Here is a 15,717-nt window from a genome sequence, read left to right as displayed (position 1 = left end):
GTTGCAAACCCGGCCCCCCTATTTGCCTCCAAGATAAGAAAAAAGCTCAGTGGAGTTAAACTGGTGTTTGTTCCTTTATCCTTTTTAGTCAAGTAAGTTCTTTCTATTTGATTTCTTTCTCTCTCGCTCTCTTTTTTGCTTTCACCTTCTTTATGTCTCTCCTTCCCTCTTTCTATTTTTCTTTGGATTTCTTTTTTCTCTCTCTTTCTTTCCCTCTCTTTCACTCTTTCTCTTTCTATCTCTTTTGTTTCTCACGTTCTCTCTCTGTCTTTTCTCTCTAGGTCTCTTCTCTCTCTATTGTTCTCTATTTCTCTCTCTCTCTTCCTCCCTTTCTTTGTCCCACATCTGTCTCTCTCTCTCTCTCTCTCTCTCTCTCTCTCTCTCTCTCTCTCTCTCTCTCTCTCTCTCTCACTCTCCCTGTATCTCTTTCTGTGTTCCTCTTAATCTCTTTCTTTCTCTGTGTCTTTTTTCCTTTTTTTGCTCTCTCTTCCTTTTTTCCTTTTCTTTCTATTTCCTCTCTCTCTCTCTCTCTTTCTTTCTCTCTCTCCCTCTCTCTCTCTCTCTCTCTCTCTCATTCTCTGTCCCTCTCTTTCACTCTCCCTGTCTCTCTTTTTCTCTTTCTTTGTTCCTCTTTATCTCTTTCTTTCCATGTGTCTTTTTACCTTCTTTTTCTCTCTCTTCCTTTTCTTTCTATTCTCTTTTTCTCTCTCTCTTTTTGCTGTCACCTTCTTTCTATCCCTCCTTGGATTTCTTTATTTCTCTCTCTTTCTTTCCCCCTCTTTCACTCTTTCTCTTTTTATCTCTTTGGTTTCTCACGTTTTCTCTCTGTCTCTGTCTTTTCTCTCTCAGTCTTTTCTCTCTCTAATTCTCCATTTCTCTCTCTCTTCCTCCCTTTCTCTCTTTCTTTGTCCCACATATCTCTCTCTCTCTAACTCTCTCTCCCTCTCTTTTTTTGCTTTCACCTTCTTTCTATCTCTCCTTGGATTTCTTTATTTCTCTCTCTTTCTTTCCCCCTCTTTCACTCTTTCTCTTTTTATCTCTTTGGTTTCTCACGTTCTCTCTCTGTCTCTGTCTTTTCTCTCTAGGTCTTTTCTCTCTCTTCCTCCCTTTCTCTCTTTCTCTGTCCCACATATGTCTCTCTCTCTCTCATTCTCTGTCTCTCTTTCACTCTCCCTGTCTCTCTTTTTCTCTTTCTTTGTTCCTCTTAATCTCTTTCTTCTGCTGTGTCTTTTTACCTTCTTTTGCTCTCTCTTCCCTTTTTCCTTTCATTTCTATCTCTCCTTGGATTTCTTTATTTCTCTTTTTTTCCCCCGCTTTCACTCTTTCTCTCTTTATCTCTTTTGTTTCTCACGTTTTCTCTCTGTCTGTCTTTTCTCTCTCAGTCTTTTCTCTCTCTAATTCTCCATTTCTCTCTCTCTTCCTCCCTTTCTCTCTTTCTTTGTCCCACATATCTCTCTCTCTCTAACTCTCTCTCCATCTCTTTTTTTGCTTTCACCTTCTTTCTATCTCTCCTTGGATTTCTTTATTTCTCTCTCTTTCTTTCCCCCTCTTTCACTCTTGTATTTTAAGTCTTTTATACAGTACTAATTAGTGTCATGATTTACCTATGCCCGCTCCTTTGTCGCCAACTGCTTCGGACTCTGATTGGCTCCCTGTTCCTATTTAAACCCACCCCTATCCGTCCCCTGTTGTCAGTCCGTCTGCGAACCTCAGTTAACACTAGGCAAGCCTTTTTCGACCCTGACTCCAACCTGTTTTTTTGCTCCCGTCTGTCCCCGGCTTCAACCCGTTCTTGATCCTGACCTCCTGTCCTGGCTTACGACTCGTTCCCGACCACGTTTTGCTCTCCTGTCCCGGCTACTGACCCGTTTTCCGTTCCTGACACCGCTCGCCACGGAAGATCCACTTCCACGTTCAGAGCAACTTGCCTCCCGCGCCTAGCGAACACAAGATCGTGGGCGCAGCCCTTTATCTTATCTTTCCTTTAATAAAACTTGTGAGAAACGTAACGCAATTGGGTCCTGTTTCCGTTCTGGTCCTGACAAGGACTGGTTCAAATGCAGTCCAAACGCCAACCCAAACCCACAAAAAAATGAAAAAAGAAGAGTTTGTTGGAGAGTGTTTAAGAATGTCACATACTTGCTCGGGCAACATAAGGAGCTAGACGGACACTGCAATGACGATTTCAGCCAGAAGATGGCGTCAGGAAGTAGAATATTTTAACGTGATGAATTTGATTATGCATTGGTCACGTTACATTCCCTTCGAAGCTAAAAGAGAGAACAGATAGTATAAAAAACTTACGGGGAGTGTTCTTCTGCATTTTGTGTAGTGCTCTCAACAGTCCTCGGTAGCCTTCGTAGCTTTTATCGTTTTGGGTGTACAACAAGATCTTCTTGGCGTCCAGAAACAGTCTTGAGAGTCTGAAAACAAGAGAGGGAAAAAGCAGAAAAATATTACATCATTACATTTGGAAATCATCAACACAACCCACAAAATCATCACCCGCTCTCTGCCCAGTCTAAAAAAAAAAAAATGTCTTCCCGTGACTTACATGGAGTCGTTGAAGTTGCCCACCACGCCGGGACTCTCTCCGGGGGTTGGGTTCCGGAAGCAAGGGTTGTTGGCGTTGCAGACGATTCCCTGCACCCAGGGAAGCGTGCCGGCCGAAGGCATGGCTTTGTTCGGGAAATGACCTGGCCAAAAAAGACGTGATTTATTTGCGGCAAATTTCGTCTCAGTGAGAATATTTTCACTCGTTTAGCTAAAAAGGATTTATTTTTTAAACATAGAGGGTTAGTATACTGATTGGCTAGATTTCTAATCTAGACAGATGTCTATATAGATAGATAGATGTCTAGATTGATAGATAGATAGATAGATAGATGTCTAGATAGATAGATAGATAGATAGATAGATAGATAGATAGATAGATAGATAGATAGATAGATAGATAGATAGATAGATAGATAGATAGATAGATAGATAGATAGATAGATAGATAGATAGATAGATAGATGTCTAGCTAGATAGCTATATAGATAGATGTCTAGATGTGTAAATGGATGTGTAGATAGATAGATAGATGTCTAGTTAGATGTCTAGATAAATGTCTAGATAAATGTCTAGATAAATGCCTAGATAAATCTCTAGATAAATGTCTAGATGGATGTGTAGATAGATGTGTAGATAGATAGATAGATAGATAGATAGATAGATAGATAGATGTCTAGTTAGATGTCTAGATAAATCTCTAGATAAATGTCTAGATAGATGTCTAGATAGATAGATAGATAGATAGATAGATAGATGTCTAGCTAGATAGCTATATAGATAGATGTCTAGATGTGTAAATGGATGTATAGATAGATAGATAGATGTCTAGTTAGATGTCTAGATAAATGTCTAGATAAATGCCTAGATAAATCTCTAGATAAATGTCTAGATGGATGTGTAGATAGATAGATGTCTAGTTAGATGTCTAGTTAGATGTCTAGATAAATCTCTAGATAAATGTCTAGATAGATGTCTAGATAGATAGATGTCTAGCTAGATAGCTATATAGATAGATGTCTAGATGTGTAAATGGGTGTGTAGATAGATAGATAGATGTCTAGTTAGATGTCTAGATAAATGTCTAGATAAATGCCTAGATAAATCTCTAGATAAATGTCTAGATGGATGTGTAGATAGATAGATAGATAGATAGATAGATAGATAGATAGATAGATAGATAGATAGATAGATAGATAGATAGATAGATAGATAGATAGATAGATGTCTAGTTAGATGTCTAGATAAATCTCTAGATAAATCTCTAGATAAATGTCTAGATAGATGTCTAGATAGATAGATAGATAGATAGATAGATGTCTAGCTAGATAGCTATATAGATAGATGTCTAGATGTGTAAATGGATGTGTAGATAGATAGATAGATAGATGTCTAGTTAGATGTCTAGATAAATGTCTAGATAAATGCCTAGATAAATCTCTAGATAAATGTCTAGATGGATGTGTAGATAGATAGATGTCTAGTTAGATGTCTAGATAAATCTCTAGATAAATCTCTAGATAAATGTCTAGATAGATGTCTAGATAGATAGATAGATAGATAGATAGATAGATAGATAGATAGATAGATAAGTAGATGTCTATATGTCTAGATAGATGTCTAGACAGATAGCTAAATAGATACTTTATTCATCCCCATAGGCAAATTCACACTTTCAGCAGTATCCTTATTCTGTAAATTAAGCGTGATGTCCCTTTAAAAAGATGGCAACGTGTCTGATTGAACCAAGTGATGGGATTTCCCCGAAGACCCCGATCACATGTCTCAACAACCTGAGCAAATATTGACAAATGCCAAACATCACGCAAAGGAACATACATATATTGATTTTACTCAGAAACTATAGATTAGCTATGTGGAAGAACTGGATATCTACAGAAACCCTAAAAGAGAAAAAACATAATAACCATGGAGTCGGAGCTTGCAAAAATCAAGAAGACCAAAAAAAAAAAAAAAAAAAAAAACAGGCATCTGAAATAAAAAGTCATAAATGATCCACGATCGAGAAAATGATGAAAAATAAATTTAAGAGCTTACATTCGTGCTGCTCGTACGGCGGATAGTGAATCCGGACTGAGATGAGGATAAAGAAGATGAAGAGTGGCCAGATAATCTCAATCAGGAGTTGAATCTGAAGAGGAAAAGAGAAGAAATGATTAAGCCGAGGTTAGAAAAACATGAGACCTTATCTATCCAAGACTGGGGTCACCTGAGAGCTTCTTGATTAGCGCAACTATTCCCATTTTGCACATTTTTCTAGGGGGAAGGGGGCGCTGTTGACCGGTAAAACATCTGCTTATGGTGCGTCTGCGGACTCGTTGATAATTTTGGAAGAATTGCTCCAGTAATTAAACACGCTGATCATATCAATAATTTATCATACCGGTTAGAAATCACCAATATTCCTAGAAAATCACAATGACACATCTCTGGTGAGGTCTTTTCAAAACAAGTCCAGGTGTTTTTAGGGCAGGCATGTCAAACATACGGCATGCGGGTGGTGTACAGGTCGTTGGATGACTGAATCCGGCCCCCTTACATATTAGAGCAGTGGTGTGAAACAGGCGTCCCGCGGGCCAGACCAGGCCCGCTAAGGGATTGAATCCTGCCCGTGAGACAACTATCTATCCCCCCCTCTCTCTCTCTCTCTCTCTCTCTCTGTTAGTTTGTCTTTGTCTCTTTTCTCTCTCTTTTATCTATTTCCCTCTCTCCTTTTACTTTTGCCATCTTCCTATCTCTCCTTCTCTTTTCTCTCCTTCTCTCTTTGGATTTCTTTCTTTCTCTCTTTCTTCTCCTCTCTTTCACTATTTCTCTTTTTATCTCTTTTGATTCTCATGCTCTCTCTCTCTCTCTCTCTCTGTCTCTCTTTCTGTTTTTCTCTTTCTTTGTTTGTCTTTGTCTCTTTGTATCTCTGTATTTTTACCCTCTTTTGCTCTCTTTTCCTTTTCTCTCTCTTTTTTCTATTTCCCTCTCTCCTTTTACTTTTGCCATCTTCCTATCTCTCCTTCTCTTTTCTCTCCTTCTCTCTTTGGATTTCTTTCTTTCTCTCTTTCTTCTCCTCTCTTTCACTATTTCTCTTTTTATCTCTTTTGATTCTCACGCTCTCTCTCTCTCTCTCTGTCTCTCTCTTTCTGTTTTTCTCTTTCTTTGTTCGTCTTTGTCTCTTTGTATCTCTGTATTTTTACCCTCTTTTGCTCTCTTTTCCTTTTCTCTCTCTTTTATCTATTTCCCTCTCTCCTTTTACTTTTGCCATCTTCCTATCTCTCCTTCTCTTTTCTCTCCTTCTCTCTTTGGATTTCTTTCTTTCTCTCTTTCTTCTCCTCTCTTTCACTATTTCTCTTTTTATCTCTTTTGATTCTCATGCTCTCTCTCTCTCTCTCTCTCTGTCTCTCTCTTTCTGTTTTTCTCTTTCTTTGTTCGTCTTTGTCTCTTTGTATCTCTGTATTTTTACCCTCTTTTGCTCTCTTTTCCTTTTCTCTCTCTTTTATCTATTTCCCTCTCTCCTTTTACTTTTGCCATCTTCCTATCTCTCCTTCTCTTTTCTCTCCTTCTCTCTTTGGATTTCTTTCTTTCTCTCTTTCTTCTCCTCTCTTTCACTATTTCTCTTTTTATCTCTTTTGATTCTCATGCTCTCTCTCTCTCTCTCTCTCTGTCTCTCTCTTTCTGTTTTTCTCTTTCTTTGTTCGTCTTTGTCTCTTTGTATCTCTGTATTTTTACACTCTTTTGCTCTCTTTTCCTTTTCTCTCTCTTTTATCTATTTCCCTCTCTCCTTTTACTTTTGCCATCTTCCTATCTCTCCTTCTCTTTTCTCTCCTTCTCTCTTTTGATTTCTTTCTTTCTCTCTTTCTTCTCCCCTCTCACTATTTCTCTTTTGTTTCTCTCTCTCTCTCTCTCTCTCTCTCTCTCTCTCTCTCTCTCTCTCTCTCTCTCTCTCTATCCCTTTCTTTGTCCCACCCGCCCTTTTTCTCTTCCTCTCTTTCTCTTATTGCTGTCCCCCTCTTTTTCTTCCTCTCTCTCTAATTTAATCGTCCGGCCCCCGAGAGAATGTTTGTTCTATCGTGTGGAAGCAGGTCTCTGAGACAGTTCTATCAAAATATATGAAAGTCTGGATCCTGCCCCAGAGTCGAACTGAGTTTGCCATGCCTGTCTTAAGGGGGATACCAGCCGCCGGTGTTCCCTCTAAGCTGCGCGCGTGCACAATTGCGCACTGCTCGCACATTCTCAGCGCACAAGAAAATCTAGCCAGCGCACAAAAATGAGGGCTCAGAATTACTAATTAAGAAGCGACTTAAGTCAAAGTTACAGTGCATGGAGGTAAAAATACACGGGTTCCCCTGACGTTGTGTCCTAAATGCGGTATTTTGAAGTCGAGTCGAAGTAGAACGAAGTTGAGTAAAGTTAGTAGAGTTTGTCGAGAACCGGCTTCTTCGGCTCGGCTCACTAAAAAGAACCGGCTCTTTCGGGTCCTAAACGGCTCTTCGGGTTGTTTTTGCTTCTTTCATCCCAACAAGACCAAATATGATGTAAAATGATGCACGAAATGACTTTAAGGAAGGGGGGAATAGAACAAAAAAGAAAAAAATACCAAAATAAAAAAGTAGTGAAAAGCGGAGAAAAAAAAGAAACAAAAGGAAGAGAAAAAAAGAAGGAAAAATTAAGAAAAAAGCCAGAAAAAAGAAAAGAAAGAAACATAGGAAAAAAGTAAATAGAGAACAACAAGAAAAAAGGAACAGCTTGGAAAAAATAAACAAAATTAGACTTTTTTTTAAAGGAATTTTAAAAAAAAGTAGAAAAAAACATGGAAAAAAGAAGGAAAAGTTTGTGTTGCATTCAAATAATTTCCAATTATATCAAGTCAATTTTGTTGCCAACATTGTACTTCCACTAAAGAATGTGATTAAGTACAGTTCTGTATCTTACAAGCGACTAAATAAGCTCCCAAAAATGTTAATATTATGCAACAAAATATATCAGGAAATTAAAAGAAATGGATATCTTGTGAAAGAATTGTAAGAACAAACGAGGTTTGTAGGCCGTACAACCTTTGCAACAGTACATGAGTCAAATTATTTTGCATTGCCGGAAAATCAGCAAAATGTAACTTGATGTCAAGTTTTGGACATGTTTGATAATGAATTATCTTGCCACGCTTGGGATTACGGTTGCTCACTGTTGTTTCAAGCGTTGCTCACCGACTTTGTGTGCACGCTCAGACCCGTATGGAAAATTACAGGGAACATTGCCAGGCGCCCACCGGCACTATGTCGGAGACCCCCCCTACCACGCTCCAAAATCTTCAGTCCAAAATAGTGTTTGCGAGGCAATGGTCAGCACTAATCCTCGTGGTCGAGTAAAACAGGTCAGTCACTAATAGGCAGACGAGTCTGTCGGGGTTTAGAAGACTCTGGGTTTCTTGGCCATCTGTTCCATATGGCGGAAAAGTCCGCATGGAGGGGGGTCTATCGCTTCAGACGCGGCACTGTATCTCTTTGTCGGGAAGAAAAGCGGACTCCTGACGGGGCCACAAAGGACTATTGTATGCAAATGAAGCGGGCTTTGTGTTCCGTCCCACCGCCCGAGTGGATTGAGATAATGATGAGTGAGTGGACGACGGGGCGCTCGGAATAGAAAGAGCACTTGAGTCAGCGCGTGACCATGACTTGGGGGGGTTGAAACCGTGGCATTGAGTCAGCTTTTGTTGGTGAAACGGTAAATTCATAACCAGGGTTGGGTAGGGTTACTTTAACTGGATTACTTTCAATTACTTTTGGATTACTCCAATACCAAATATGCTAATAAAAGACAAAAGAAACTAAATAGGAATAAAATGACTCCATTTTGTGCAGGCTTGGGGAGTAACGGAATACATGGAATGGCAAAAATGATGTTTGGATTTATTTTCATTTTCTTTCTGTCGCATTTTATGTTAGTTTTGCCAGAGATCAAAGCCAGGAGAGAAAGCTTACCACGTGTTGTGAGTCATCATTTTATTCATATTTAGTTTCTTTTGTCTTTTATTAGCATATTTGGTATTGGAGTAATCCAAAAGTAATCGAAAGTAATCAAGTTAAAGTAACCCTACCCAACCCTGCATTTTGTTAGTTTTGCCGGAGATCAAAGAGATCAAAGCCAGGAGAGAAAGCTTACCGCGTGTTGTGAGTCATCATTTTATTCATATTTTGTTTCTTTTCTCCTTTATTAGCATATTTGGTATTGGAGTAATCCAAAAGGAAATGAAAGTAATCACGTTAAAGCAACCCTACCCAACCCTGCATATTATGTTTGTTTTGCCGGAGATCAAAGAGATCAAAGCCAGGAGAGAAGGCTTACCACGTGTTGTGAGTCATAATTTTATTCATATTTAGTTTCTTTTGTCTTTTATTAGCATATTTGGTATTGGAGTAATCCAAAACTAATTGAAAGTAATCCAGTTAAAGCAACCCTACCCAACCCTGCATTTTATGTTAGTTTTGCCAGAGATCAAAGAGATCAAAGCCAGGAGAGAAAGTTTACCACGTGTTGTAAGTCATCATTTTATTCCTATTTAGTTTCTTTTGTCTTTTATTAGCATATTTGGTATTGGAGTAATCCAAAAGTAATTGAAAGTAATCAAGTTAAAGTAACCCTACCCAACCCTGTTCATAAATACAATAGTGTCATGATTACTGATGCGAGACGCCAAATGCCTCAGCTGCTAATTGGCTCCTCAGCTCCTTTTGAACCCCCATCTTCCTGTCACCTGTTGTCAGTCCGTCTGCGAACCTCAGCCCATGCTAAACAAGCCCTTTCGACCCTGACTCCCACCTGTTTTTTGCTCCCTGGGGTTTGACCCGTTTTTGATCCTGACCACGGCTACTCTCCTGTCCCGGCTTTCGACCTCTTTTTGTCCCGGACCACGTCTACTCCTGTCCCGATTCCCGTTTGATTCCCGGCTCCGACCCTTTTTCTGAACTCGTTTACGTTTCTGCCCTACCGTCCCGGCCATCGACCAGTTCGTCCCCCACTTTCGACACCGCCATCGCTCGCCACGGAAGTCCCACTTACGCGTTCAGAGCGACCTGCTTCCCCCGTCCAGCAATCACCGGATCATGGGCGCAACCCTTTCCCTTTCTTCCAATAAACTTGCGAGAAATGCAACGCAAGTGGGTCCCTGTCTTTGTTCTGGTCCTGACACATACATAATTATGTATTTTTCCTGAATCATCTCGAGATTTTTATAGCAATTGAAATAAAAAATTTTTGCAGAGCAATGAATTTAAAAAAGGCTTTATGTTACTTTTGTTGCAACTGGAACACTCAATATTAATATGTTTTTTGAATAACACTTTGTTGATAAGCAATCAAATACATTTCTTTCTTGGTGAAGAGTAGCTTATTTTACCTGCTCTCTCTTATCCTTTTTTTTTGTTTGTTTAGCGACCTACATAAAAATGAAAGCACATAAGAACACCTTAAAAAGTGAATTAAAGCTTTAGAGCAGCGAACAATAACAATAGTTTCAAGCCATAGCTTTCAGCCAAGTGACTAAAATGGAGTGGCTGGAGAAGGAAATAATGGAAACAAACTAATACAATTCTATCTGCACGAAGCAGCGAACAATAAATGGTAAATGGTCTGCATTTCTATAGCGCTTTTCGAGTCAATGAAGACCTCCCAAAGCGCTTTACAATGTGCTTCACACTTACCCATTCACACACACTCACACACCAATAGGGAGTCAGCCATGCTTATTGGGGGCATTAGAGATTCAGTGTCTTGCCCGAGGACACTTCGACATAGAACACGGAGGAGCCGGGAATCGAACCTGCGACCACTTGATCCCAAAAAGAGCGCTCTACCTCCTGAGCTAATGCTGTCCCATAATAATAATAGTAATAGTGTCGCGCCATAGCCTGTAGCCAAGTGACTAACACGAGTGACTAGAGAAGGAAAGAAAAAAAAAAGAAAAGAAAAAGAGTCAGTGTACTTACAGTCTGTCTTCTCCGATAAGTGAAGTTCTTCCAAAGCAGTAAACCCAGTTGCGTGGAGACTGCCATCACGCTCACTGAGCACGCTCCAGATCCTCACTGCGTACACAAAAAAACAGTCGGAATGATCCAAAATATATTTGACAATTCTGATAAAAACAAAACAATCTAAAATTTCACTCCATCCGACCAGGACAAGCCTTTGCCGGAGACTATTTGAAATATTCGGTATGCAAAATCTTTCGTTTTTTTCCCCCAAGTAAAGTTTAACGTCCACGCATCTCCCGATTGGTCACCCCATTTGCTGAAATGACTCCGATTGGACGGGGAGAGTGCGTAAACATAGGCGCAGGGGTACGCTTGGATATTTGGGGAAAAAAACAGCCTTATCAGATAGTTCTTGGAATTTCAAGATTTGAGTACAAACACGCTGGTTACATTGTAAAAAAAAAACGTGGGTTTTGGTCCGTGCTGCTTTCGAAATATTTCCAAAACACGCTCGGGAAGATTGTCTTATGTGTTGATTCGGTAAAATTAGTGGAAATTAAAACCAGCAGGTATATCTAGGTAATCAGCAGGTATATCTAGGTAGAGTAGACAAAAATGAGAAACTATAGATTTCACACGTGTTTTCTGCGTCAATCTATAGAGAAAAATGACGGGTCACGTGACTATTTAAGCAGCTGCCATATTGGATTACAAGCAGCTGCCATATTGGATTACAAGCAACAATAAAAGAAAATTCAATTATTTCACTTTTTTTTTATTTTACATCGAGTAAATTTAGCTCCTCATGAAGTTCAACTGGACTACCAAAACCCTGACATTGACTGGGACACTCTTTTAGGTACCCGTGCATTCTCTAATGAGTCTTTTCGATGCCACAGCCCAGATTATGAATAGAAACTATAAACTGACACTGCTAACTAAATGCTACAATGAACAGTAAAATACACATTTTCTCAGAAAAACCCTAAATCTAATCCTATCACCCCACCCCTAACCCCTTAATCCTTAACCCCTAATCTCTGTTCTAAACCTGAACCCAAAATACTAACACCAATTTTAACACTCTTACCTTAACCTAACCTTTAAACACAACCTTAACCCTAACCCCCAACTTTAACCATAACCAGAATCCTAACCCCCTGGACCGCAATCCCTAACTTTAACATTAACCATAATCCTACCCCTAAACCCACCTGTAACACCCTAACCTTAACCCTTAACCTAAACCCTCAACCTAACCCCTAACCTTTAAACACAACCTTAACCCTAACCCCTAACCAAAATCCTAACCCCCTGACCGCAATGCCTAACTTTAACATTAACCATAATCCTACCCTTACACCAATTTGTAACACCCTAACCTTAATCCTAAACCCTTAACCCCAAACCTAACCCCTAACATTTAAACACAACCTTAACCCTTACCCCTAACTTTAACCATAACCAAAATCCTAACCTCCTGACCGCAATCCCTTACTTTAAAATTAACCATAATCCTACCCCCAAACCCACCTGTAACACCCTAACCTTAACCCTGAACCCTTAACCTAAACCCTCAACCCCAAACCTAACCCCATCCTTAACCCTTGCCCCTAACTTTTACCATAACCAAAATCCTAACCCCCTGATCCCTAACTTTGACATTAACCATAATCTACAGGTGTCAAACAGGCGGCCCGCGGGCCAGATTAGGCCCGCTAAGGGACTGAATCCGGCGAGACAACACTCAGAGAAGCGCAAGAGAAAAACAAGCTGCAGGTTGAAATATGTCAACTTGATGTTGCCAAAGAAAGGTGCCTCGAACAATTACACTGTACTTGTATTTATTTATCTCTCTCTCTCTCTCTCTCTCCCTCTTATCCACCCCTTTTCTCCCACTCTCTGTCTCTGTCTCTTTCACCCTCTGTGTCTCTCTTTTTCTCTTCCTTTGTTGCTCTTTGTCTCTTTCTCTCTCTGTGTCTTTTTAACTTATTTTGCTCTAACCTCCTTTTTTCCTTTTCTCTCTTCTCCTTCTCTCTTCCTACCCTTCGCACTTTCTTTTCTCTTTTCTCTCCTTCTGTCTTTCCATTTCTCTTTGGATTTCTTTCTTCCTCTCCCTTTCTTTTCCCCCTCTCTCACGACTTTTTACCTCTTGTGTTTCTCACGCTTTCTCCCTCTCTCCCTTTTTGCTTTCTTTGTCCTGCCCTCTCACCTTTTCCCTCTCTCTTTCTCTTATTTCTTTCTCTTTCTTTTTAATCTACTAGTCCGGCCCCCGACAGAATGTTTGTTCTATCGTGTGGCCCCCGCGTTAATAATGAGTTTGACACCCCTGCCTTAACCCCTGAACCCAAAAAAAGACTATAATCCTAACACCAACACTAACTGTAACCCTAAAACCGATCCTAACCTTAACCTAAAAAGAAAGAGGAAAAATAAACACACACATTGCAACATTAAACCAAACCACAATAAAATCTTAATACTATCTATATCACAGGTGTTAAACGGGCGGCCCGCGGGCCAAATCAGGTCCGCTAAGAGATTGAATCTGGCCCGCGAGACATCACTCAGAGAAGCGCAAGAGAACAATGAGCTGAAGGTTGAAATATGTCAACTTCATGTTGCCAAAGAAAGGTGCCTCGAACAAAGACACTTATCTCTCACTTTTCTCTCTTTCTCTTTTTCTCTCTCTCTCTTCCACCCCTTTTCTCCCACTCTCTGTCTCTTTCACTCTCTGTGTCTCTCTTTTTCTCTTCCTTTGTTGCTCTTTGTCTCTTTCTCTCTCTGTGTCTTTTTAACTTCTTTTGCTCTAACGTCCTTTTTTCCTTTTCTCTCTTTTCTTCTTCTCTCTTCCTACCCTTCGCGTTTTCTTTTCTCTCCTTCTGTCTTTCCATTTCTCTTTGGATTTCTTTCTTCCTCTCCCTTTCTTTTCCCCACTCTCACGACTTTTTACCTCTTGTGTTTCTCACGCTCTCTCCCTCTCTCTCCCTTGTTTTCTTTCTTTGTCCCGCCCTCTCTCCTTTTCCCTCCCTCTTTCTCTTATTTCTTGCCTCTCTTTTTCTTTCTCTTTAATCTACTAGTCCGGCCCCCGACAGAAAGTTTGTTCTATCGTGTGGCCCCCGAGTTCAAATGAGTTTGACACCCCTGATCTATATGATTTTTAAACTCAATCGACGTGCTTTCATGCAGAATGGTGCAGAGCCACAGCGCCCCTAGTGGTGCATTTCCTCCATTTTGATGCTTGTTTACCATCAAGCCCACCTCACGCGTTATATCACCCCCACTCCCCTGCACCACAAGGAAGAATGCTTCATAAAACTTCACGCAATGGATAAAATCATCACAATAAAAACTCTTAAATGCATTTAAAACAACAGTAAAACAAAACAAGAAGGTGATTTAAAAAAGACGTTGCTTATGCAATAATGAATTAACGACGCATGAGATGAATATCACAATGACAAATATGAGACAAAAAGCCCCCCCGTTAATGAAGTTCGCTCGAATAAACGCGTTAATTGCAGTTTTGCAGAAAGAGGTTACTATCGGACATTCTACTTCTTTGTGTTGACACAAAAAGCTGTTTATTGCTGACGTCAATGGAACGAGCTCTGCGCCGGAAAACGCACAACCGACATTGTCGAACGTTTCTTTTGTAACAAAATCGAATACACCTAGACAATTTATGAGAATCTGTTGAATGTTTACAGAAAATAAAACATATATTAAAATATAGTTACTTTTTAAAAGCTTAAAAATAACAAAACAATAAGAGCAAGAGGTACGTCATTATTTATTTTGAAAGCGCTATACCGGAACTCTGCGAAGCTGATCTCCGATCTTTTGACTATAATCCAATTTAAGAGGATACGCTGACATCACCAAAGACTAACAACAAAGAAAACACAAATATATATATATATTATAATAAACACTCGTTTTACGTCAAAACTGAAATATTACGAACCAAATGTTCTTTTGTCAAAACGACGTGGCAGAATAACGTTTGTAAACTGAGAGAAATAACAATATAAACACAAAAAATAACGGCGTAAAAAATAAATAAAAACAACATAGGGATCAAAATGATTTACATTAAAAAATACTTTGAAGAGAAACGAATAAAAGAAAACTAACACGACGATAGACAGGCAATATTTACAAAATACTTCGAAGAATACAATTCCAAACTCACCAACCTTTATCCCGAAAATCCTTTCACGTTATTCCGTCTCATTAATGCCGCGTTTGAATCGCTTAAAACTAAATTATTTGATAAAAGAAAAGAGGAAAAAACACGTCGTGGTAGCGGTACTTCTCATCAGCGAGCCTGACTGAATGCAAACAGGAATCGAACCCCCCCAGTCGCTTTTTATACGGCTGCTCGATGCGGAGCTCTACAAAGGTAACTAGCGGTCATCCCCGAGCTGCCTCCCTTCCATATAAGGAGCGCACGTGCGCAGTCAAAACATATCTTAAAGGGACAGCGACACATTTTCGTCGTGGCGTTTTATACAAAGAAAGAATTAATAGGAAATGTTAATGACAAGAAATTGTTGGACTGTATTGCAAACACACGCAGAAATAATCATTTAAAAGACGCATCACAAAGCTCCACAGGAGCGCCTGCTTTTAAAGCCCCAGTGTGTATTTTATAGCAACGCATAGAGCTGAAGAAAATCTTCAAATACTACGGATTAAAATATCCAAATAACAATTTTGCAGAGCTAGTTCGTCCCTGTTGTGTTTTAAACAGGCAAATGCTACTTACCAAACACGGTTGTGCCTTTGATGTGTCGCCCAGTCCCATTATTTTTCCAGTGTTTCCTTCTCTAGCCACTCATGTCAGCAATGGCTTGCCCTTATAGTTAGCTTATTGAGTCCTTCAGTGTCACTCGCCTTCCACAGCTGGCCATGCGAGCCAACAACACTGAGTGCCGTGATTTTGGCATCTTTGGTCCTTTTTCTCACTGTTTCCTTATCTAGTACTCATTTTAGCTATATGACTGCAGGCTTTGGCCAGCCACAAGCTGCTTCTGCCTTCATGTCATGTCATGTTTGTTTGTATAGCCCTTAATCACAAAGAGTCTCAAAGGGCTGCACAGACCACAGATTATTGCAAACCACAGACCATTATTACGCCATCCCCTGATCTAAAACCTACATGAGGGCAAGGAAAAACTCAAAA

At 39.8% G+C, this 15,717-nt stretch overlaps 1 protein-coding gene across 1 annotated transcript in view; it reads right to left on the bottom strand.

The window, feature by feature from the left end:
• The window catches only part of LOC148360625 (phospholipid-transporting ATPase ABCA1-like), a 101,257-nt gene extending 86,363 nt beyond the window's left edge, over nucleotides 1–14,894 (bottom strand). Inside the window, exons 1-5 of the mRNA XM_088341492.1 lie at nucleotides 14,729–14,894; nucleotides 10,545–10,640; nucleotides 4,612–4,705; nucleotides 2,555–2,696; nucleotides 2,305–2,423 (exon numbers count right to left, since the gene is read on the bottom strand). Coding sequence (XP_088197618.1) covers nucleotides 2,305–2,423; nucleotides 2,555–2,696; nucleotides 4,612–4,705; nucleotides 10,545–10,610 — 421 coding nt within the window. The 5' untranslated portion in view covers nucleotides 10,611–10,640; nucleotides 14,729–14,894. The remainder of the gene's footprint in view (nucleotides 1–2,304; nucleotides 2,424–2,554; nucleotides 2,697–4,611; nucleotides 4,706–10,544; nucleotides 10,641–14,728) is intronic.
• Between the last annotated feature and the right edge of the window lie 823 nt (nucleotides 14,895–15,717).

Source organism: Urocampus carinirostris, chromosome 8 (genome assembly GCF_059441175.1).
Source record: "Urocampus carinirostris isolate Australia breed hairy pipefish chromosome 8, RoL_Ucar_1.0, whole genome shotgun sequence".
Lineage (NCBI taxonomy): Eukaryota > Metazoa > Chordata > Actinopteri > Syngnathiformes > Syngnathidae > Urocampus > Urocampus carinirostris.
The sequence above is the reverse complement of the archived record's forward strand: the minus strand, read 5'-3'. Positions and strand labels throughout refer to the sequence as shown.